A 21,603-nucleotide genomic window follows, 5' to 3' on the forward strand; every position below is an offset into this window, starting at 1 on the left:
CGGATTTATACAGGAGGGTAACACGAGGGGTTTTTTTAGAATTTATTATTATTTTTTTTCTCCTACGGGCTAAACAAACGTCATTCACTTTTTTTTTCCTCTTTTTGTGATTTTCCCTCTCTTCTTTTTTTTTTCTTTTCCTTTCTTTCTTTCCCTTGTTAAGACGGGATCAGAACACGGACGGTGCTAAACATAAATATAAATACAGAGACCACAAATACAGCTAAAAATATTCACACAGAAACGGTCACAGTTTGTAATATGCCATAATGACCCCCAGGATTCTTTAAATACAATTCGCCGGGGTTGGGCATTTGCTGGGGCGGAGGGGCCGGGCAGGGGCTGCGGGGAGGCCCTGGGGGCGGCTGTGGGGCCCAGACGCGCCCTCCTCGGGCCTCCGGCCCTCCCCGCCGCCAGCCGGGCCCCCAGGCCCCGGAGTGGAGGCCCCGGGCCCGGGGCGCCGGCTCTGTGCGCGGGCGGGAGGGGGCGCCGAGGGGGTGGGAGGCCCAGTCCTCTTGTAAAGAAGAGTGGGGTCTGAAGCGAGGTTCAGGGACGGAGCCCCCAAGGCCTGGGCGGGGGAAGGGGCCTGCAGACAAGCCGAGAACGAGCTAGCGAGGGAGGAGGAAGAGAAGGAGGAGGAGGTGAAGGAGGAGGAGGAGGAGGCGGCGGCGCGGAGTGAGAGAGTTTGTGCGGTGAGGGCGGGGGTCCAGAGTTTACTTCCAGGTCCATATCTGACTCCCTAATTTTTCTCAGGGCGTCGAGACGCACCAATTGTGCCAGTGATAAATACAGAGCGTGTGGGCAGGAGGGCGCGGGGAGCGGAGGAGGAGAGGAGAGGGGTGGAGGGGCAGTCCGGTCACTCCTTCTGCTTCTCCTCTTCTGTCTCTTCCCGCTTCTCCTCCTTCCCGCCCAGGCTGTCGGCCGCGGCCCCGCCGCCGCCCCCCGAGAGCGTGGACGTGAGGTTGGACTCCTTTTTCCACTTCATCCGGCGGTTCTGGAACCAGATCTTGATCTGCCGCTCGGTCAGGCAGAGCGCGTTGGCGATCTCGATGCGCCGGCGCCGCGTTAGGTAGCGGTTGAAGTGGAATTCCTTCTCCAACTCCAGGGTCTGGTACCGCGAGTAGATCTGGCGGCCGCGCCTCCGGTCCGCGCCGTAGCCAACCCCTAGAGACCCGGGCACAAAACACACCGAACACAATCAGCCAGGCGTCCTCCGCACACCGGTCAGCCCAGCCCGCTCCTCACCCTCCCAGCTTGACCAGCAGCAGCTCAGGGCCCCTCCAGCCTTCTCCCCCTTGCCCTGCCCCACCCCCACCCCCACTTAGGGGTACAGCCAGGATCCCAACTTCAGTCCCCCCCACACACACACCCACATCCTATAGGTTGGTAGGTGTGTGTCCCACCAGAATGGTGGGAGGGCTGGGGGCAAGAACCAGGCAGAAAGCTGTACATCTAAAAGCTGGTTTTTGAAAAACCCTAAACACTGGGGCTGAGGGCCCTATGTCTCAACGGTTGCACTCCCCCACCTCCCCAAGCACCCTAGCTCCTGGGAAACTTCTCCCCCCCCACTTTCTGCCCCCTCCTTTCCCCCTCCCTTCTCAGACTGACTCAACTTTGGGGGTTCCCCCACCCCTGCCTTCTCCCCTCACTCCCTGCCCTGTTTCTGCCCCCCCCTCCCCAGCTCGCCTCGGAGCCCTCCCATCGGTCAGGGGCCGAGGGGGCCAGGCCCCTGCGAGCGAGCGGGAGGCGAGCAGAGGGGGCAGAAGAGGGGGCCCTGTCTCGGCGTCGGCGAGGAGACGAGCGTGATTGTTTTTATGGGGCCATAAAAAACTCTCTCCGCCCGTTCTTCTAGGGAAGCCGGTCATAAAGCCAGTTCAGTTTATTTAATTTATATCTCGGAGCCGTAAAACTCACCACTGTGCGAATTCATTCGCTGCATCCAGGGGTAAATCTGGATACTGGCTTTCTGGTCCTGGGGCGCAGTCCTGCCCTGCTCAGAACTAAAATCCTGAGCGATTGAGGTCTGTGTGTTATGTCCTAAGGTGTTTTGTCTGCAGTTTGAGAGCATGTCTTTCTCCTGGTAAAAGGAATTAGATCCATAGTCATACGGCCCCCGGCTGGAGCTGAACACGACATTCTCCTGTGGCGAATAAAAGGGAGTCGAGTAGATCCGGTTCTGGGCAACGGCCGCTCCATAGGTCGAGAAATGCCTCACTGGATCATAGGCGGTGGAATTGAGGGCGACGTTGGGGAGGACGTCCTGGCCCCCGGCGAGGTGGCAGGATAAGGAAGGGTTAGTGAAGTAGGAATTCATCCCTTTGCCTTTACCTGGTCGGGCTATGATTTCTTTAATATTTATTTCTGTCTCCAGTTTGTACTCGGAACTAGATGGTTATAGGGACGGCTCCAATCCAGGACAGACAAAATGACAAAGTCAGCTGACCCCCTTCCAGCCAATCGCAAGCCAGATGTCAAGAAGGGGGAAAAAAATCGCTTCTGCTTCTGTTGATTCCCTAGTTGAGACTAAGTGTGTGCTTTGAAAGTAAGACTTGGGTTTTTTAAAATATATATGCGCGGAAGGGAGCTGGTGTGGAGGTGAGGGAAGGGTGAATGTCCGCGAGCAGGGCCGTGGGGCCCAGGGGAGGAGAGCTCGGCCCCAGCTAACTTTGCTGTGCAGTGGCCAGAGCCAGGGCTGGAGAATCTCTGTATTTTCAATCTGATTTCATCTTTTATATCCGCTCTCTTCTAAAATTACATCCTGATTTCTCCCTGGGAGGAGCTCCCTCCCAGCTCAGGGGGGATCCCCAGAAATCCTACAGGAAATCCTGGTTTGATATCCCACGAAGTGACTCCTCATCGCCAAACCAGCATTTCCCCCCCCCAACAATTTTTAAAAAAATCAAGAGTAATAAGAAATTCGTAAACAGGGTGCTCAGAGGAAGGAGGGTGTGGCTGAGAGTCTTGGATGTAGAGGAGCAGATGGGTCTCGAGGGGTGAGGGTGAGACTTCAGGGCAGGGGCAGATCTGAGGTGGGCAGAGGGGCCAGGCGACTGCTTTTCTCTTCCCCAGATCCCCCTGCCTTTTCCTCAGCACCCCCTTTTGGGGGAAACTCTGGCAGCATTTTTGCCTAAAAGGGAGAATTTTTTTAAAATGCTAAAGGAAAGGGAGGGAAAGAAGCAAAAGGTGAAAGAGAAAGAGAGAGAGAAAGGAAGGAGAAAGAACTCAGAGTCTTTCTAGACACATCAACTCCTGTTTATGTTGGTGAGAATTTATGATTTGGAGCCATTGAGGGCCGGTGGGGTAACTCACATAAGATCCAGCCAGAAAGAGAAGGCTGGGGGGAGGAGGGGGGGTCTCTGATGGGCATTTAGCATCTTGCAAGCTCCAGCCCTTGCACATGTTAGAAGCCCCTGCCCCCTCTCTTCCCTGCTAAAGGAGGCACCCTTGGACCTGAGCTGTGGGGCTTGGAAATTCCAGCAAAGTACTCCCTAGGAGGGTCAGCCATACCTGGTGGGGCCCAGCCTCTCAGCAGCCCTTACCCCCCATTTCTTTCCACCTTGAGGCTGAGAAAAAAAAGGAAGAGAAGGCAGCTGAGTCCGAGGTTTCTGAGGGAGCCGCACTGGGCGAACTGAAGCAGCGGAAGGTGTGCAGATGGGGTTTCGCTCCTGATTAATCCAAACTTAATTTGCTATCGTGGCGCAGGCTAGGAGGGCTTTGAGGTGACAAAGAAGGGGTGGTGGGTAAGGGAAGAGGGCAATGGAAGCTCATATTTTCCCCTCATCATTTTTTTTGGGGGGAAGGACTGGCTATAACAAGGACCCGGATGTCGCCAGATTTTATGATCTTTTCCTTCTGTGTAACAAAGCAGAGTAATCAATGGGTAGCAATAAAGCCATAAACGGGACTATGCTGGGAAAAAACTCGTTTATTCATCTTCTGTAACGTTAAGGTTTCCCTGGAGTGTCGCTAGGGGGGAAAAATAAAGTTTTTGAACCCAAAAGCAGACAGTGTGTAGGAACTGGTGGCGATGACAACATGCTAGTTAATACATGAAGCTCCTTACCGGGCTGAAGAGTCTCTCTGCCCAATAATTTGTGTTGGCTTTTAAAATCACAGGCTCAATCCTTCAGAGAAGGAAATGTGCTGTTATTTAGAAGGGCGGGGGAAAGACCCCTGTCATTACAAAGGTTCTTCCTCTTGGACCATACTTTCCTTTCCCTAAGAAGCTGAAGGTGAAAGGGCAGGGGAGGATCCTTAAATTAAGAAGAAATTTTTAGATGAATCATCTCATTTTTGGGGTGACGTGGCAGGTTCACAAAACACAGACACTAGCGTGAATCGCTTTCCTCTCTCAGAATCCAGTTGTCCTCCAATTCATGGCATGCCTGAACAGAGGTTTCCAACAGCTGGCTGGGGCTCCAGGCCCCCTGGAGGGCAAAAGGGAGAGAGAGAGGGAGAACTAGGGGCGGGGAGACCCAGGGGGCTGAGCTAAGGAACAAGTCAGTGCACCCCTGGACACAAGTAGCCGCTCTCAGAGTTCACAGACTCCTCTCTGCCCTGAGGGGAGCGGGGTAACACGTAGAACAGGCCAAAGAAAGAGTAAATTCCACCACCACCACCACCCCCATTTCAGAAAGAGATTGCTAGAGGGATAAATCATGTCAGTGATATTTCCTGCAAGATATTAAATTGTTGCAATGTACAACAAATTGAATGATAGAAGATAGGACATCTTAATGAAGTTTTGCTTTCAGTGAGTGTTGATTTTCTATGTGTTTTTAAATCTCTTTTATGGATGGGCGGGGGAAGGAAGGTCCTTGGAAGAAAGAAGGGGAAACATGTACTCAGCTCTCCAGCAAGGATGCCAGAGCTCCCCTGAGCCCCTCCCACACCGAGTCTAGAGGGGAAAGGGGTCCCAAAGTTGGGGAGAGTCTCCTTTGGGCCTAAAGGCAGTGTGTGGGGGGGGGGGGCGCACGACTACGACCTGAGGAAAGTCTCAGCCCCAGAAAGTTAAGTGTTTTATTACATCCCTAAACAGAGGGCAGAGACTGAAAGGTCTGCCGATTTATAATGAACAGAAACCAGCTGCTGGGGGGCGGGCGGGGGGAGGCAGAGATGCTGGGAGGGGGAGAGAAGGGGAAGCAGAAACACAAATAATTTCCCCCAAAGCTTAAAGACTTTCAGCCAAATTCATTCCCACCACATTCTCCCCCATCACCTTCCATTCCTGAGGACAGAAGCGCCCTCCTCTCGGTGAGATCTTTAATCAAGCAGCTGAAATCTGCTGGAAGGATTCGCTCCAAGGGGGGAGAGCAGGTCAGAGGAGCCCAAGCTTCCCTCCCTTGGATTACATTTTCCTTTGCTCATTTTATGTTCATTTCTTTCTCTTTTTTTTATTTTTATTTTGGCAAAAGAACGACTGTCTATGGGGAGAAAGCTGGGACTTGGGTTTTTCTAAATATATTTATATTTTCCTGTTAAATTTGTCTGAAAACAATTATGGAAACTCATCAACAGAAGCAAGAACAGATGTTTTATTAAAACTGCAGTCGAGCTCTGTAAATATGCACATGTCCTCGGAAGGGGAGGGAGAACTTGTTCTTTGTTTCTATAAAACAAGCCGGAGGAGCGGAGCCCCCCAGCAGGCCCGCAGGTCTCCGAGTTGCTCTGCCCTTTCGGCCTCGGAATCAGGCATTCCGAGGGGGTTTAGCAGCGAGAGCAGACTTTTTGCTTTGGGAGCTGTAATTAGCGGATTCAAACACAGAATTCAAAAAAACACACAACAGGAATAAAGGGGGAAAGTTGCCGCTTGCTGCTCCAGCCCCCTCCCCAATCCAAAACACATGCTTCTCGCAAGCACTAATTATAGGAGAGGAACTCACTGCAGGCCTGCCCTGGGCTTGAGTGCGGGGCAGGAGTCCCCAAGGCTAAGGATCTAATTGGAAGCTGGGGGCTTGAGGGTTTCCCAAGGCGAGTAGAGCACTCCTTCCGGAGTCTCACCCTGCTCCAGGCCTGGGGGTCTGGGGGCCTCTGAAGGGAGAAGAGGGTGGGTGGACCTGGGTGGGCTCTGGCCCAGAAGGAATTTGGGATTCGTAGGCAGGCCTAACCTCCCTTGCCTTTGCTTTCCATTCTGCTCTGGGAAATATATTAATTTCTTAGGATAAGGTATCTGAAGTGAGAGGGCTGAGATCTGGAATTTTTATTTGGGAGCAATCAGAGGTCCTGCTTTAGTTTGTGTCCTGCCAGTTGTCTCTCTGTCTCCCCAGATCCCCCAAGTCTGCGTGTGGATGTCTGTGACCCACCCAGTCTCGCATACAGATGCACACACTCCTTTCCTGGCTGCCTGGCTGCCTGCGCCACCAGCTACAGCTCGGCGCCTCCGAAGGCTGCTCAGGGACCGACCGACACTGGATCCGCAGTCCTCGGCGCTCGCCCTCGGCTGGGCCGGCGTTTGGCTGCCTGGAAGCCATGGCAGCTGCCTGGCCCACCCGCCAATTCTTAATTTCCAGAGCTGGTAGGAGCTGTTCCCCCACCGGCCCCTTTTGTGCCACTGGGCAAGGGCTGAAATCCCTCTTGCAGAGAACGCGGAGTTTCAGTACTTGTTCAGCTCACTTCACAATCGCACTGTTTGGTTAAGACTTTGCTGTTCTAAAGCGACTGACTATTCACTTGGCCCCGACCTGGTCTATGATTAGCTTTTGTATTTTAAAAGAAATTAAATCCTACTCTAAATGCCCAGTGTTTTGTGCATGAACTCCTTTGATCTCCACAGAATCCAGAATGAAAGGATTGCAGAATCGCTCAGTCCACCAAATAACCTGAACGCAGGGAACTGGGTCTGCTTGGAGACATCAAAGAACAGCTCTCTCTGAGAGCCCCCCGTTTTTCACGGATATGTGGGAGAAGTTGTCTGAGTACATAACTCCCCACATACACACTGCCTTCCCAAACACGCTCCTTCTCCTTTCAAAGTTCAGGCGGGGAGACACTTGGAGAAAAGTGAAATTTGACACACCCAACCCGGAAATGGATTCCATCAGGGGGTGCTGATATTATAGGAGAAGGCCCAAGTTGGCCAGCTGAATAAAATTGGGGGTCCACGGGGAGGGGGGGGGAAAGGAAGAGGCCAGATGGGGCATGTCAAGTGCCTGAGAACTGCTTCAAACACTTCGGAGGCCTGGGCTGGTGATCCCTCTTTCGAGTTAAGAGGTTTTAAGAGGTTTAGAGGCTGCCCAAGCTGCTTTTGTTTTATTTGTCATTAGGCAGAGAAGAAAGGTACCTGGAGGGGCTCTGCTAACTCACATCATATTTTCTCTCCTCCCTCTCTCTTTCCAGGTTTCTGCCTGACCTTTCATTACTACCACTCCACTTAATGCTGCTACCATCAGCAAGCATCAGCTCCCACTCTGGTGTGTGCTTGGCTTCTCAATTCACTTCTCTGGCTTAAGGTTAAAAAATAAAATAGGTCCCAAGTCTATGTTCCCTCATACTCAGTCTTGTGGGTTCCCTCTGGCTTTTGTGGCCTGGCCCCCAAGCGTGCTACCTCTGTCTCAAGCAACTGATTATGGGCTGAGGAGGGGGCAGAGGAGAGCTTTCGGGGAAGGGGATGGGTGGCAAAGCGAGTGGTTTGCTTGGTCCAGGAGGAAGAAATTAAAATCCAAAATATTCAGAATTTTTTGGCCCCCAGAATGAGGCCAAAGGGTTCCCGACCTCCTGGCTTCTCTTCTGACCCTCCACACTGAGCAAGCGCTGCTTAGACCAATTTTGGAGGTTTATGAGAATTATAAAATCCGAGAACATGGCATTTATGACGTCACAGTGAGTTGTCATGAGGAAATTGTAAATGTCATAAAAGTTATATACAACAGGAGCTTTTTGTGTGTGGGTGCCCTGCCTCCCCTGACTTGGTTTTCCTTTCCCCCTTCTTCCCCTTGTGCAAGTTCTCCCACTTGAAAATAAAATGTTATTATGTTCTGGAACAATAAGCCAACAATGAAACATAGTCCTCATTTCCCTATAAATAATTTTATCCTTTATTGTTTGCAGATTTGAAAGAACCATTTAATCTGTGCTGGCAAAAAGAGGGAGAGAGATGGGGAGGGGGAATTAATTTCAGAAAGGAGAATATTACTTACTTCAATGATACTCTTTTAGATTTGATAGCCAGGAGCAAAATTAGAGGCAAGCCGAGCGCCTCTCTGACTCTACACCTGGCGGGATTGAAAATTTATAGGATCTTTAGCGAAGGGGCAATTTAATTTTGTAGGATTTGCTTAAATTCACTGCTATTTTGGGGGGCCGAGGAGAAGGGAGGGTGAGCGCCATGCTTTATCTAGCTTTACGAATCTGCCAACATTACCCTGATTTAAAACCCAACAACCTGTGTCTCAGGGAAAACTCCTGCAGAAAGGAGTGGGGGAGAGGGTTGAGGGGGGGCTCAGCTTTCTCAATGACTGTGGCCCCCTTAACCAGGCAGTTGCCAGGAGAAAGGAAGAAAAGCTGGAGGCGAGGGGAGGGCTGCTCCAAGTCTCTCTACCACCAGGACACCGAAGGTTTATGGTGTCCCCATAATCCCCCAACCCTATAAACAGCTGCCCTATTTTAGTACAATTTCTGCTTCCTCCCTTCAGAAAGAGAGGGTGAGGGAGGAGGTGAGGGCTGGAAGGGCCTCAGCGCGGTGCTAGAAAGGGGAGGGAGTCAGGATAGCACTGCACTTTGTTCGCCCGGGTGAGTTTGCTGGTTTGGCGGGTTTCAGACGCAGGGTGGCAGCAGACAAAACAAGTAAACAACTCCTCACAGACACAATAAACAGGGGCAGCTGCCCCACCGCCGCTGCCACCGTGGCAGAGGCCGTGGGCCAGGAGAGGGGCACAACTGGGGGGTAATGTCACACGGCACCCAGGGATGCCCAAGGCCTGAAAACCCAAGGCCACTCTTGGTGCCAGCGGAGAGAAGCTGGAAGAAAGCAGCGTGCCTCTGCGCCCACAGCGTGTCTGGACAGGAGCGTCTCGGTAGGAACCTGATCGCCTAGGAGCAGAGGAACACGCCACCAGGCCCTCTCCTGTCCTTACTTTCTTTTTGAGGTTTTTTTTTTTTTAAGGACATTTTTATTTCCCCCGTGCTCTGTCTTTTTGTGGCCCCATAAGGGAGAAAGGCTAGGAAAGGAGGCTGGTTAATTGCCTGCCCTGGCCCATACTCAATGCGCCAGGCCCACAGGGGGCCAGACCCTCTGGCATTGCCCCATCAGCCTTCTCCTAGCTTATGGGGCGGACTGGATTAAAACAAAGTCTCATTTGTGACCAGATATCGGTATTTGGGGAACTTAGAGAACCCCCTAATCCGTCCCACAGACAACGACAACGAACGCAGGCAAATCTTGGACCCGGTAAACGACAGAGTGAGCAAGGCTGGAGGGTAGGTGTTCACCGCACTCCTACCCGTTCCGGCAGGCCTCTCCGAGGGCCCAAGCCCACAGCTGCCCCAGACCACGACCCAGAGGCCACCAAATCACCTTCGCCGCCCCAGCAAGGCTGTGAGCACGAGGGCCCAGCCCACGGCTCCAAGCAAGGCACACAGAACCCCACAGAAGGATTTCCCACAAAACTCACTTACAACACTGCTGGGCAAAACAGTCTCTGAGTTGGGGAAGTTTGGGGGGAGGTGTGGAGAGAAAACAGAACAGATCAGTATTTCCCCAGCCCAGCTGCTGGGACAGCCAGGGTATTAAGGTCCGAGAAAGCTTTTGTAGTGTCTGCTGTTGACTGGAACCTGCATACTCCAATGGCAGCATATACAATTGTACACATTTCCATCAAGCATTCACAGAGAGCCTTCTGGTGCACCCAGTGTCCCCTGGAGCCCTTGCCCACCTCGGGAGGGCTAATAAAATTTTGCATGCACATAAAACGGTGTCTGAGCGAATACAGGCATGGTAATATACAATCAAACCAATGAGGAAATACGAGTCTGTGTATGTTCACGCAAAACCCCCGAGCCCAAGGGGTTTGATTTGAACGCAGTCGAACTATATTTTTTAGGAATTTGATTGTAAAATATTATACAAGGATATCCCACTTGAGCCCGTATACATGTGTACAAAGCTACCAAGCCTGGTTTTCGAACACAACAGCCAACCCAACAAGGCCGCCTTCTCCAAACAAGGTCGCATTCTTCACGGGGATCACAACTGTCAGATCGGGGAGAGAAAGGGTTTGCTCTGCCCAGTTCTCCCTCGCTAGGAGCTGGTGCATGAAATACAGCCCGTGCCAGGGCTGACAAAGCCTGTGAGGGGCAGGCCTGGCGTGCCCAGAGAGTGGACTCAGAGCTAAATCCTGGGGGCTGGTGTCAGCATGGCCAGGCGCGAGCACACAGGTTCAGTGCCTCTGCCCAGCCCCGAGCCCCTGGTGAGCAGAGTCCCTGCGCCAGCTTCTATTCTCAGCAGCCCAGGCTATTATTAGATAATCGCTGCAGAACTCGCCTGCACCGAGGACCATGTCTACAGGGGATCTGGCCTGCGAGGCGGTGGAGAGCTGCCACTGTAGCCCCTCGTGTGCCTCTGTTTGAGCGCCGGAGAGGGGAAGAAGGAAGGGAGTGAAAATCGAAAGTAAGGAGGGAAGGAAGGGGCTGGCGTTTGGGGCTGTCTTTATCCCCTGGCCAGACTAGAGAACCAGAAAACCAAGGCCAGTCCCCATGGCGTTTGCTTTCTCTGCATCCTTCTGCCTCATCAGGGGTCTAGGGATGAAGGGCTTGGGCGCCTATAGGACCCTCGTCAGGGAAGAGACAGAAAATCAATTGATAAAAATATTATACAAGGACATCTCAGGATGGTGCTATTCACCCGTCACCTGGAACCCTAACACCCTGAAACCTCGCCAGCAGCACATTCTGTGAGACCCCCCCTGCAGCCTAGAGAAATACCCCGCCTTGCCCAGGCCCACGGCTCCAAAGGGAAGGGACCGGACCCTCTAATATCCCCACGGCCCCAGTGGCCTTCTTTAGAAACCCTTTCCCCAGGGACAAAGGAGCTCGTGTGCCCCCCCCCCTCCAGAGGGTATGGCCATCTGCAGGGGCGGGGGCGGATAAAATACAGGCAAAAGAGAGAAATAGAGGCCTCACCGGTCGGCGGGTTCCCACATTACGACAGGAGGAAAGCTCCCATGTTCAGGCCTCCGGGGGGCCCCTCCACGGGCCCACTGGCCTCCCCTTGCCCTTTCCAGGCCTCTCGGACTCGGGGATCTCGGTGGCCGCGGCCTGGCTCCCGGAGGCCGCGCCCGAGCGGCGGGAGAGCGCGCGGCAGCCGGAGCCGGCGGCGGGCTGGGCCCATTTGGGGAGAGCCGAGCGCTTTCCGCGATCGTAAACAAGGAACGCGAAATTAGCCCCTCGGCAGACGCCTCTGCCGACACACACAGTCCTATTGGGGGGGTGGAGGGAAGGGGGGGAGAAAGTGCCATTGCTTCCCCCGGGAGAATACCTCAGAGGCCTTTATGTCGTCTGCGAAAGGGGAATTTTGGGGGGGCAGGAGAGGAAGGGAAGGGGATTGCGGGGGGAGGGGAGGGAAGATTCACCGTCAACCCGAGCCCAAGGGGTTTGATTTGAACGCAGTCGAACTATATTTTTTAGGAATTTGATAAAAACAGGTTCTCTTCCTCCCCCCCCCCCCGCCCCCAGGCGACGGGTCAGGGTTTAAACAGGAAATCGAGGAGCGATCCCCTCCCCCACTCGGGCTGGTGGAGGCCGGTCGGGCCTCTGGGGGGTTAGGGGGGGCGGCTCCTGACTCGGACTGTAGGTGAGTCTGGCCCCCAGGCTCAACGCCCTCTGGAGGAGCAGGCGCCCCCTCTCCCAGCCCTGGGGTGTGTCCGCCTGGGTGTGCAGGCGCCTGCGTGCGCGTCGCCCTTTATAAACAGAAGCTCACCACACATACAGGGGCCGCCTCGGACCCAGGCCAGGGAGCAGGGCGGGTCATATATCACATGGCAACACATTCAGGGCCACGTACATTTGGAAGAAATTAAGCCACTGTGTTATGAAACCATATGTGTAGGGTTAGGACTATACAACACGCCATTAGCACCAATTATTAGGAAGAGCCCGGGCGCCCCAAACCCTCCGGGGCCGCCCGAGGCTGACGTCCCGACCCCGGGAGCCGGCCACGCCTGGAGCCTCACTGCCTCCACTCACCCCGGAGGCCCGCCAGCCGGCGAGGCCTGGGCTGTGCACCCAGGCTGGGGCCTCCCCAATGCCCACGTCCGCCCAGGCTGGGCCGCTCCTCGCCCAGAGCCGCCAGGCCGAGGCGGGTTAGGCTGTCCGGCACGGATCCCGGGTGGGGTGGCCGCTGTTGGGGGCGGGGGGCGCGCTCCGGGGCAGAGCAGGCAAACAGGCCCCTGTGCTCCAAGCGCCGGAGGAGCAGGAGGCCCCCACCCCCACCCATCTGCCCGCGGCGCCGGGCACCTCCCATCCTCCCAGCCGCTCGAATGGGAGCGGGAGCTGGGGGTGCGCAGACGCTCTGCCCTCCGCTGACGCTCCCCAGTCACCAGCCTCGCTCCCCACCCCCCCCAACCCCCCGTAATTGCCAATTAACAGGCCCCGCCGCCCGCCCGCCCGGCGGCGCGCGCTTCCTGCTCCGCGCCCGGCCCTGGGCCCGCACTGCGCATGTGCGAGCCCGGCGGCCGCGCGCTCCGGGAGGGAGGGGGCGCGCGGCGGGGAGGGGCGCGCGAAAGTTTGTTTGGGGGTTGGGGGGCCGACTGTGCTCCGGGGCGACGGCTACAGCCTACAGGTTCCCTCCTGCGCCCCGGAGAGTGCGCCTCTGGGACCCCTCGGCCCCGGCCCCGTTAGCCCAGAGGCCGCACAGCCAAACAGCAGGTAAGGCCGCGGTGAGCGCCGGCGGGCGGCGGGCGGCGCCCTAGACCCGGCCTTGAGCCCCAAGGGCGCAGCCTCCGGCCCGCACCCCGCACCCCCAACTTCGGCGCACAGTGACATCAGTGACATCAGGACACACACACATACTACCTAATATCCCAGTTTAACCCGATTTCGCCCCCCTCCACGTTTCCTCCCCATAAGTGCCCACGCGCGCACCCCCTCGCACCCCCTCTCCTCCCTAACCGAGGCCAGCCGCGGCCGTCCTTATCTCCAAACCGCCACCCAGCTACGGACCATTAGTTACATATTTGAACCAATAAGGAAACACTTACCGGGCGCTGCTGTCACTCTCCCTCTCCCTCGCTCCCTCTCTCTCCCTCTCCCTCTCCTCCTCGTCTGTCCTCATCCCGTGCCGCCGCCGAGCCTGCCTCAGCTCCACACACGCATCTATACTTTACATACATTTAAAAAAAAATAAAATAAATGAACCCTAATAACCGAAAAGCCAAATAAAAAATTAAGGAGCGTTGCAAGAAGGGGGCAGGCGGGAGCGCCCGGGAGAGGGGAGGGGAGACGGCTGCAGCTACTGCCTCAACTCCCCGCCGCAGTCCTCCGCCCCTGGGGGGCCGGGGGGCCGGGAGGGAGGGAGAGGGGTGCCCCCCACTCCTGCCTCTCCCCCGCCCCCCGCCCCAGGTGCCCCCAGCTTCCGGCGACTCCACCTGGGAGGGGGAAAAATTAAATGGGGGGGAGAAAATAATTATTAATCAGATTAATAAAAAAAAAAATACTGATAATGAAGGGAGCGCCCTGCGCAGGTTTCCCTGGCAATGGTTAGGCTCTTACGGGGAGGACTGTTCTGAGGAGCGCTCGGAACGGACAAACCACAATAAAAAGTTCACGTTCATGGATGGAATCCACATGACTTCTTGTGGCCAATCCAACTTGTGAGTCGATCGTAAACTTTTATTACTCAGCTGTAAATTTTCTGCAAACAACCGGGAATGCGATGCATTTGTGTAGCGTGTGCAAATGGGCGCCGCGGTCGCCATGTTTACCCAATTCTCTCTGAGAGGGAGCAGCCCCCGACTCCCCGCGCACCCCCACCCACCGCCCGCTCCCCCAGGGCCCGCGCCGCGCCGCGCAGACAGGGCAAGGGGGATGCGAGAGGAGGTAAGGAAGGATTCGGGCGCTGAGCCGGCTGCCTCCCTTTGCCATGCCGATTTTTAAATATTTTCCTTAATAAATAAGTTATTAGGGTTGGATCTGGGGGAACCGAAGCCTGGCAAAGGTTTGTGACATTGGGGCAGTGAGGGCTGGCGGGGGGGGAAGGGACTGAGAAGGGGTGCGCTCCTCACCCCTGCCTTTTTTTTTTTCTCCTGGTAAGTGAACAATATCCTTCCCAATGGGGTGTCTGGGCAGCCCCCCACTGCACCCCAAACAGAAATGGGAGGGGCAGGCCCCTGGAAACCTCTAGGCAAGCCTGCACTGGCCGTGGTCTGCAGAGCAGGGAGGGCTGAGGCTGGCCTGGGCAGTCCTGCACAGACAGCAGGACAGGATGGGCACTGGGAGCGGCTTCTAGAACCCCCAAAGCACCTCTCACCCCCAGGTTCCTTTTTCAGAGAAAATACATTTCCCCCCCCAAACCACCCCTACTGTCTAGTCTTCTCAATTCCAAGGTCGAGATGGCAGCTACTCTCAATCTTTTTAGAATTCAAAATAAAACTAAGGCCCAAAACCTTGGTTCCCACTTCTTTCTCCTTTAGGTGCAAGGCAGTTTGAAGCCCTTTCTGTCCCGTCTGGTAGCCCACACCCGCCCGCCTTTATTCAGAAAAATCTCCCGCAACTGGGCAGCTGAGACACACCTTGGAGGCACGGAATACAGAACCTTATCCCTCCCTAAATTCCGCCTTTCTTACTAAACTCTGAGCACCCGAGGCAGCCCCACGCTTCTCCAGACCCCAAATTTTGGCGATGTGTCCAGTGTGGGGGAGCTCGGAATAAAGCCCCCATAGAGACTGCTTGCCCATCAGTCATCGCCCAGTCACCTTTCCCACCGGCTGGAGGTTTGAAGGCCCAAAGCTCTCCCCCTGCACCGCAGGGGGCTGGCTTGGGGACTCTCAGGGCTGGGCGCCCTACCCCAACCGACAGGGGTCCCTGGTCCCCTCCCCAAGCTTCCTCCACATCAGCGAAGCAGTTCCCTCCGCCGGATGCAGGGACCTCGTTTCTTTTACAAACCCACCCATAAATTTTATAACAGGTAGTTAAAAATTACAACAAGGAAGCGCTGGCCCAGCTTTTCACAATGGGCCACAGGGAGAATGGGACGGCACGGCGGCAGGCAGCTCGCCGGAAATTTTCCTTCTCGTCTGTGGCACAACCTGTCCCGAGTTCGCTCTAATTGGGGCGCGGTGACCGCTCCAGCCGCTCCCAGCCGCGGGGGCATCTCATTTGGAAAAGATGAGGATGGAGAGGCCAATCCACTCTCCCGTCCCAGGGTCCTCAAGGAGCCTTTTAGGGCATCCAGTGCCCACCCCGCCTCCCTCCTTCCCCATTCCCCACAGGCCTGCACCGCCCCTGGCTTCGGCGGTGAAGCGGAAGAGAGAGAAAATGATGAGGGATTTTTTAAATCCACAGAAACGAATTTGCCCCCCAACTTAATAGCTGCATTATCTCGTCTCCACGGTTGAGATTAGAATAATAAATTCACGGCAAAATGAGGGAGATGCTTCCACTCAGCATTTTGAAAGATACTATTTTTCACAAATCACAAATCGCTTTCGGAAGCCACTTTGATTGGCTAATAAAAAAGTAAAGAATGGGAGAGAGTTCTAACTGCCTCCGCCGAATGGTCCCCATTCCCGTAATGGGACGGCGGGAGCGTTTGGGAGACGCGTTTCTAAAAAGAGCGCATCCTGCTCGCAATTAAATTCCCCCATAAAACGGGTTTTACCTTCTTTTCTCTCCAAACGAGAAAACGGAGGCGGTGGGCAGGAGGGGTGGGGGAGCGGGTGCTGCCAGAGGGGGCGGCCAGAGATCTCTGAGTCTGGCCCACGTCTCAAGCGACACCCGCTCCAGATGCACCCGGCCCGCCCTCCGACGCCCGGCTTGGGGCCACGGGCATTGCCGAGCAGGGCCAGGGATGAATGGGACATTGGGGGGAAATGAGGTGAGATCCTTCCCAGCCACTTAGTGTAGGGTTCAACCCCCTCCACTCCTGGACCAGCAGTTTCTATGAATAGCATTCATAACTCCACATTTAAAAACAAAACAGCCCTCTGCCAGGCTGGGAGTCCGCAGAGGACGCGCCGCGCGTGGGAAGGCCTGCGGTGGGAGCTAAACGCTGTCTGTTAGGACTTTCCCGGCTGATAGTGTCTCGCGCAGCAAACCGGGTTACCTGGCTGGCTCTGTAGCCCTCCGTGGGGACCCCAGGTTCCGAAAGATTTCCCCCAAAGCTGCTCAAAGCTGTTCCCGGCTGCCCCCAGCGTGGGCTTTCAAATGGTACCCTCTCTCGCACCCAGTCTCCGGCTGCAGTGGTTCCCTATCCACGATCCCCGACTCAACCCTGTTTTCAGGATCACTTTGGTGGGAGCCAGGACACAGAGTGGAATCACAGAAAACAAAAGTTGGCCTGAGCCTAAGTCTGGGAAAATCATTGAGAGAGAGAGAGAGAGAGAGAGAGAGAGAGAGAGAGAGAGAGAGAGAGAGAGAGAGATCTGGCCTCAAAATGTTTCAGTCTTTGGGGATCTGGTTTTTAAGACCAGAAGATCTCATCCCCTCCCCTTTCCCCCTCTCCTGACTGAACCAGATGACTGACTTTTATCTCTGGAATTTGGTATTATTTGACCAGAATCTTACTGGCATAAACAGATTTCTCTAAGAATGCCCCCCCCTCAAGGAAGTGAGAGACCGCTTTGCCCCCCTGAGTCCCTTAGCCTTTGACCCTTTATTTTGGAGAATGAGGAGTCCAATGAAGACTCTCCTTACCCTACTGTGGCTGGAGTAGAGGGACTGTCCACTCAGCAGGCCTGTCCCTTCTCCCCAGGCCAATGGCCTACACCATGAGGGTAGGGCAGGCTGCCCAAATGCCAAGGTGAAGCCTGGACTGGGTGTGAAACAGCTAGAACAGAGGCTGGAGTGGGAGCAAGTGGGCTAAGTGAATGATGGCTCTGCTGACTGAATTTGAATTTCTGAGTGGGGTCCCACTCTGCTGGGTGTGCCAGCTCACTCACTCGCCCCTTCTTCTGGCCTTCGCCCCAAGGCTTATGCCTCCTCATCCATAGGTACCTCCCAGCCAAGTCCTCCAGGCTGCCTTGCGCCTCATATTTTCCCCGTCGTGTTCACTGCTCTGGTGGTGGGTGCTGGCTGCCCACAGCTGGCCAGGAGGGGCATGTGGCGATCAGAAAGAACCTCATGGCCTCATCCTCAGCCCCAGCCCTGGAAATAAAAGGCCTAGCCTTGGGACGGGCATGGGGCAGATTCTTTGTCTAGGCCCAGCCCAGGGCCGAGGACGAGTAAGGTGGATAAGCGGGGAGGTGCTTTCTCCCCATTTTCCCCATTTGGGATCCTGGCACCCAGAAACCCACTGTGTCTGGAGCCAGGGTTTTCCCCAGAGCATAGTGCTCTTCCTCCTCCTCTCCGCCTCCCTCCTTTCACCTGCCCTCCCAGCCCAGCCTGCCCTCTCAACTCTACATGAGTTCCACACCCCTCCACCCCAAAGCCAGGTCCGGGGAGGAGACCTTTGCCAGAGGATTGAGAAAAGAGGATGAGGACGGGGAGGGGACAGAATCTAGGGAGGGGGTTTTGGAGAAAGAAGCAAGTCATTCCAGATTCAAATATTTTTCTCCTTTTTTTTTATTTTATTATGACTCACGTATACAATACAAAGTACTTGGACCAGGAACAGGGCTGCCGGGACACAAAATCTACATTCATAGCTGGACATAAAGACAAATGACCAAAAATTATTATTATAGATATATTTTTAACGTGTTTTTTTTTTCTTTCGAGCACATTGCATAAACAGAGAATTCAAGACAGAGTTAACTATACATTCAGTGCAATTTAGTTCTACTCTACTGGGGTTAGAAGCACAATAAAAGCGCACAGGACCGGCGAGCTAGGCAGTCTCAGTTGTTGGGTTTTCTTAGTGAAATAAGCAGCAACAAACGACAACAAAACCGCATTACGAATACTCTCAAAGCAGGATTTCTCTCTATAGGTAGTGATAAAATACGTTGGAGGTTTATTTTTTTTTTTCATTTTAAAATTTTTCTCTTTTTTTTTTTCTCCCATATGAGGATTTCTAAAAATGTCTTTTTTTATTTTTCAAGATTATTGCAGGTTCCCTTTAGGTAGTATGTTAAAGATATCAGTATCATTATTATCAGTATTATTATTATCAGTATTATCATTTTCATGATTATGGTGATTTCTGAGCACTAACACTAATGCAGCTCAAGGGAAGCTAGGCCCAACAACAGAAATCAGACAGCGAAGGGGAGGGAGGCATGGGCCTGGGTGACCATGGGATGGCTAGGTAGCATTTTCAGCAACTGCAGGTTCCTGTCTACCCTCTGGAAAGGGTGGGGGGGGTGGGGGATGGTCCTTCTAATGGAGGGAGGGAGCCCCCAAAAGGGAGAAGGAATACTCCTTACTATCGCCTTTTTATTTCTTTCAACATTTCTCCTTTCCTTTCCTTCCTTCTTTTCTTTCCTTTCCTTTGAAAAGAAGTAAATCTAATAACCTAATCCTAGCATAAACACAAAGCCATGAGTCTTCTTCATTTTCAGGGGGGCTCCCCTCTAAAATAAATACCAAAGGAGCAGGGAGGGGGGAGTGTGGCAAAAAGGGGCGAGAGAGGGGGCAAAGAGGGCAGGTCTCAGACCTTAAAATCCTGGCTGGTCTCTGGAGGGTGGGGGTAGGGACCAGGGTGTGTGTGTGTCGGGGCAAAGACTGAGACAGAGACTCGGAACTTTTCGCTGTGTCTCCGTCTCCCCCCCCCCCAACAAATAAAGATGGGGGAAGTCCAAAGGTAATAAAACCAGAACTGCAAGTATCTGACAGGTAGTTAGAGTTGTGAGTGTCATTCTATTCTCTATAAAAGCAAATGACAGTCGTAAACTTCTCAATTTATCCGCTACCATAAAACGAAACTTCAAGGGAGTTGCTAAAGGGGTTGGGGGGGGGGTCTCTCTTTTTTTGCTTAGTCCTTGTTTTCTTCCTTTTCCTCCTCTTCTTTCTCCTCTTCCTCGTTTCCTTCTTCCTCCACCTTCTCCTCATCTCGGGCTCCGGGCAGTTTATCCTTGTTGTTCTCCTTTTTCCACTTCATCCTTCGGTTTTGGAACCAGATCTTCACTTGTCTCTCAGTCAGTCCCAGGGCGTGCGAGACTTCAATCCGGCGCTTTCGTGTCAAATAAGGATTAAAGAGAAACTCCTTTTCTAGTTCCAAGGTCTGATACCGGCTGTAAGTTTGCCTTCCGCTGCGCCGCCCGGGAGCTGGACAGAACAGAACCCCAGGCTTGTTATGTTTGGGTGGGGGCTCAGCTTCCCCCTGCCATCCTTTCTCCCCTAAAGTCCTCCTCCTGGTCTCCCCGTCCCCTTCCTCCCGCAGACAGGCAAGGGCAGAGGGCGAGAGCAGGCGAGGGCAGAGGGCGAGAGCAGGCGAGGGCAGGAAAGTTTGGGCGCTTGTTTTGGTTTGCTTCACCTTGGGAGGTGGGGGCTGGACGGGGTCTGTCTGGAACCCGGGGAGGGCAGGGGCTGGGGATCACTGCAGGGATCACTGCAGGGCCTGCAGTCCCAGGAAAAGGGCCCTCGCAGCTTTGTTTACAAGTGCAGAGTGGCATTTGGTGAGCAGGGCTGGGGACAGCCTGCTTCCCCCCCAAAAAGGAAAAAAGGTCTGGGGGAAAGACAGGGGCTTTGCTCACTGTTGATGAGGAGTTGCTTTGCCAGGAAGAAAAAAATAATTGATCTGCTGGAATGCATCACCGCTTGGCCTGATGGCTAACTAGAGACCAGCAAATAAATCAGGGCCATCCCCGCTGGAACTTGTCGCTTTCTGCTTCCCCTTTTACTTCGAAATTGGGCCAGGAGGGGCCACCCCTGGAGGGCACATGACCGGAGTCGCTCTGAGGGTCTCCAGGAGACCCAGCCAGCCTTTGGGAGGGGGTAGGGTGGCTAGGAGCTGCAGGACCTCAGAGCCCTCTAATCTGTATGGTCTCTCTCTCTCTTTTTTCCCCTCTCCTCTCTGGCTTCCTCTCTTCTCTTCAATGGAGGGAAGTCCTGCAAAGTTGGGGCAGTGGCCCTAAGGCCAGCTCCCTGACAGGAGGTGCTGGGTGCCCCCAGAGAGCCAGAGCACCTGCTCTTGGGGTCTTACCGCCCTCTGACCCAGCTAGGGGAGGGAAACAGGGGTCTCTCTTCACCCCAAGAAAGCCTGGACTAAGGCTCTGTGCCTCATGGAGACCCTGATTTGCCCCCAAAGGCCAATCATCTCAGGGTCCTCAGGCCCCTTCCCAGCCACGTCACCAACTTTGATCTTAGAGATGGTAAGAGGGAGAGACGGACAGACAGACAGAGGTGAGAAAACGATGGTTTTTTAACCCTTTGCACCCAGGCACCACTTCTCCCCCTTCCCTCCAGTCCCCCCAACATCCCAGGCAAGCCCCGCGCCTCACCCCCCAAAGCTGGACCTCCCCACCTCCAGAAACCCACTCAGGCACCTAGGTGGGGCCGGGGGAGACCCCACCGCCGGGAGGGAAAGCCGGGGACAGACAAAAAGGAGGCGAGGGAGGGGGAGGACCCCGGAGCGCGGGAGACCGAGGAGGGGGAAAGAGAAAAGGCTTCTCACCGTGGGGTCTCATCCATGGAAACATGAGGCTGGGAGACGAGTTTTGATTTAAGTGGCCTTGTCCTTCGCTACTGTTAGTGTTGGCGGAGGATTTACAGTCGGGATATTGCACCACGCTCGCCTCTTGCTGAGCCCCATAAAGGGACTGTCTGGGGAGCGCCTCGTAGCCATAGAATTTGGAGGCGTCTCCGTGGCAGCTCAGCGAGCACGGGTTCTGCTGGTAGCCCGAGTTGGAGATGCCCGAGGTGCCGTGGTGGAAGAAGTCCTGGACGTGGTGCGAGGCGTGCTGGAAGCCGGGCGCCGAGCCGCCGGGCCCGTACACCAGCGCATGGCTCCTGCCCACGCTCTGGGGGAACCGGCAGTCGTAGTAGGCCGGCTCCAGGGACTCGCCGCCTTTGTACTTGGAGAACAGGGGGTTGACGAAGTAGGAGCTCATGCTGGGCACATGAAAACCCGCCGCCCCCTCCCCTCTGGCTCGAGCCTTCCCCCGCCCGGGACCCCCGAAACTCCCCTCCCCCCGGGAGCGAACCCCCGGCCGGCTGGTCCCCGGGCTGGGCCGGGCTGGGCGCGCTGGGGCCGGGGCCGGCCGGCCGGCTCAGCAGCTCCCGGGCTGGGCGGCGGCGGCGGCGGCGGCGGCGGCGGCGCGGCGGCTCTCTTCACTGTCGGTAGGTAGAGCTCGCGCTCCCTCACTTAGCTCTTTCCTTTAACAGCCCAGGCGAATTCCTCAGACTCCCGGCGGTGGCGGCGCTTACACGCGATTCGCGTTCATCAATCCACGACATGAAGACAGGCGAGAGAGAGAGAGAGAGAGAGAGAGAGAGAGAGAGAGAGAGAGAGAGAGAGAGAGAGAGAGAGAGAGGGAGGAAGGGATGGTGGGGGGGTTGAGGGGTTCAGAGCTGGGG

General features: G+C 54.9%; 3 protein-coding genes across 9 annotated transcripts in view; all 3 read right to left on the reverse strand.

Moving 5' to 3' along the window:
* HOXC4 (homeobox C4) overlaps positions 1-13,304 on the reverse strand; it is a 37,376-nt gene extending 24,072 nt beyond the window's left edge. For 3 of the 4 annotated variants that reach the window (XM_084879024.1, XM_084879021.1, XM_084879022.1), the window contains exon 1: positions 13,191-13,304. The gene's annotated coding sequence lies outside the window, so the exon portion shown is untranslated. Of the gene's footprint in view, positions 1-11,115; positions 11,227-13,190 lie in introns of those variants that run through there. The other variant, XM_084879023.1, reaches the window with a different exon arrangement.
* On the reverse strand, positions 142-13,305 carry HOXC6 (homeobox C6). 4 transcript variants are annotated; one of them, XM_084879037.1, is made up of 3 exons: positions 13,191-13,305; positions 1,915-2,260; positions 142-1,164 (listed from the first exon to the last, which is right to left on the reverse strand). In XM_084879037.1, exons 2-3 carry the CDS (start codon positions 2,066-2,068, stop codon positions 857-859), a joined length of 462 nt encoding a protein of 153 aa, XP_084735163.1. In that variant the 5' UTR covers positions 2,069-2,260; positions 13,191-13,305; the 3' UTR covers positions 142-856. The 4 variants fall into 4 exon arrangements, with proteins under 4 accessions (XP_084735163.1, XP_084735165.1, XP_084735164.1 ...); XM_084879039.1 differs by having other exon boundaries at positions 1,915-2,140; positions 13,191-13,297; XM_084879038.1 differs by lacking the exon at positions 13,191-13,305 and adding an exon at positions 11,116-11,230.
* Positions 13,306-17,693: 4,388 nt separating this feature from the next.
* On the reverse strand, positions 17,694-21,519 carry HOXC8 (homeobox C8). The gene is made up of 2 exons (XM_084879035.1): positions 20,702-21,519; positions 17,694-19,353 (listed from the first exon to the last, which is right to left on the reverse strand). The coding sequence occupies exons 1-2, from the start codon at positions 21,135-21,137 to the stop codon at positions 19,061-19,063; spliced, it is 729 nt and encodes a 242-aa protein (XP_084735161.1). The 5' UTR covers positions 21,138-21,519; the 3' UTR covers positions 17,694-19,060.
* Positions 21,520-21,603: the final 84 nt, after the last annotated feature.

Source organism: Pipistrellus hanaki (genome assembly GCF_964339955.1).
Source record: "Pipistrellus hanaki genome assembly, chromosome: 3".
Classification (NCBI taxonomy): Eukaryota; Metazoa; Chordata; class Mammalia; order Chiroptera; family Vespertilionidae; genus Pipistrellus; species Pipistrellus hanaki.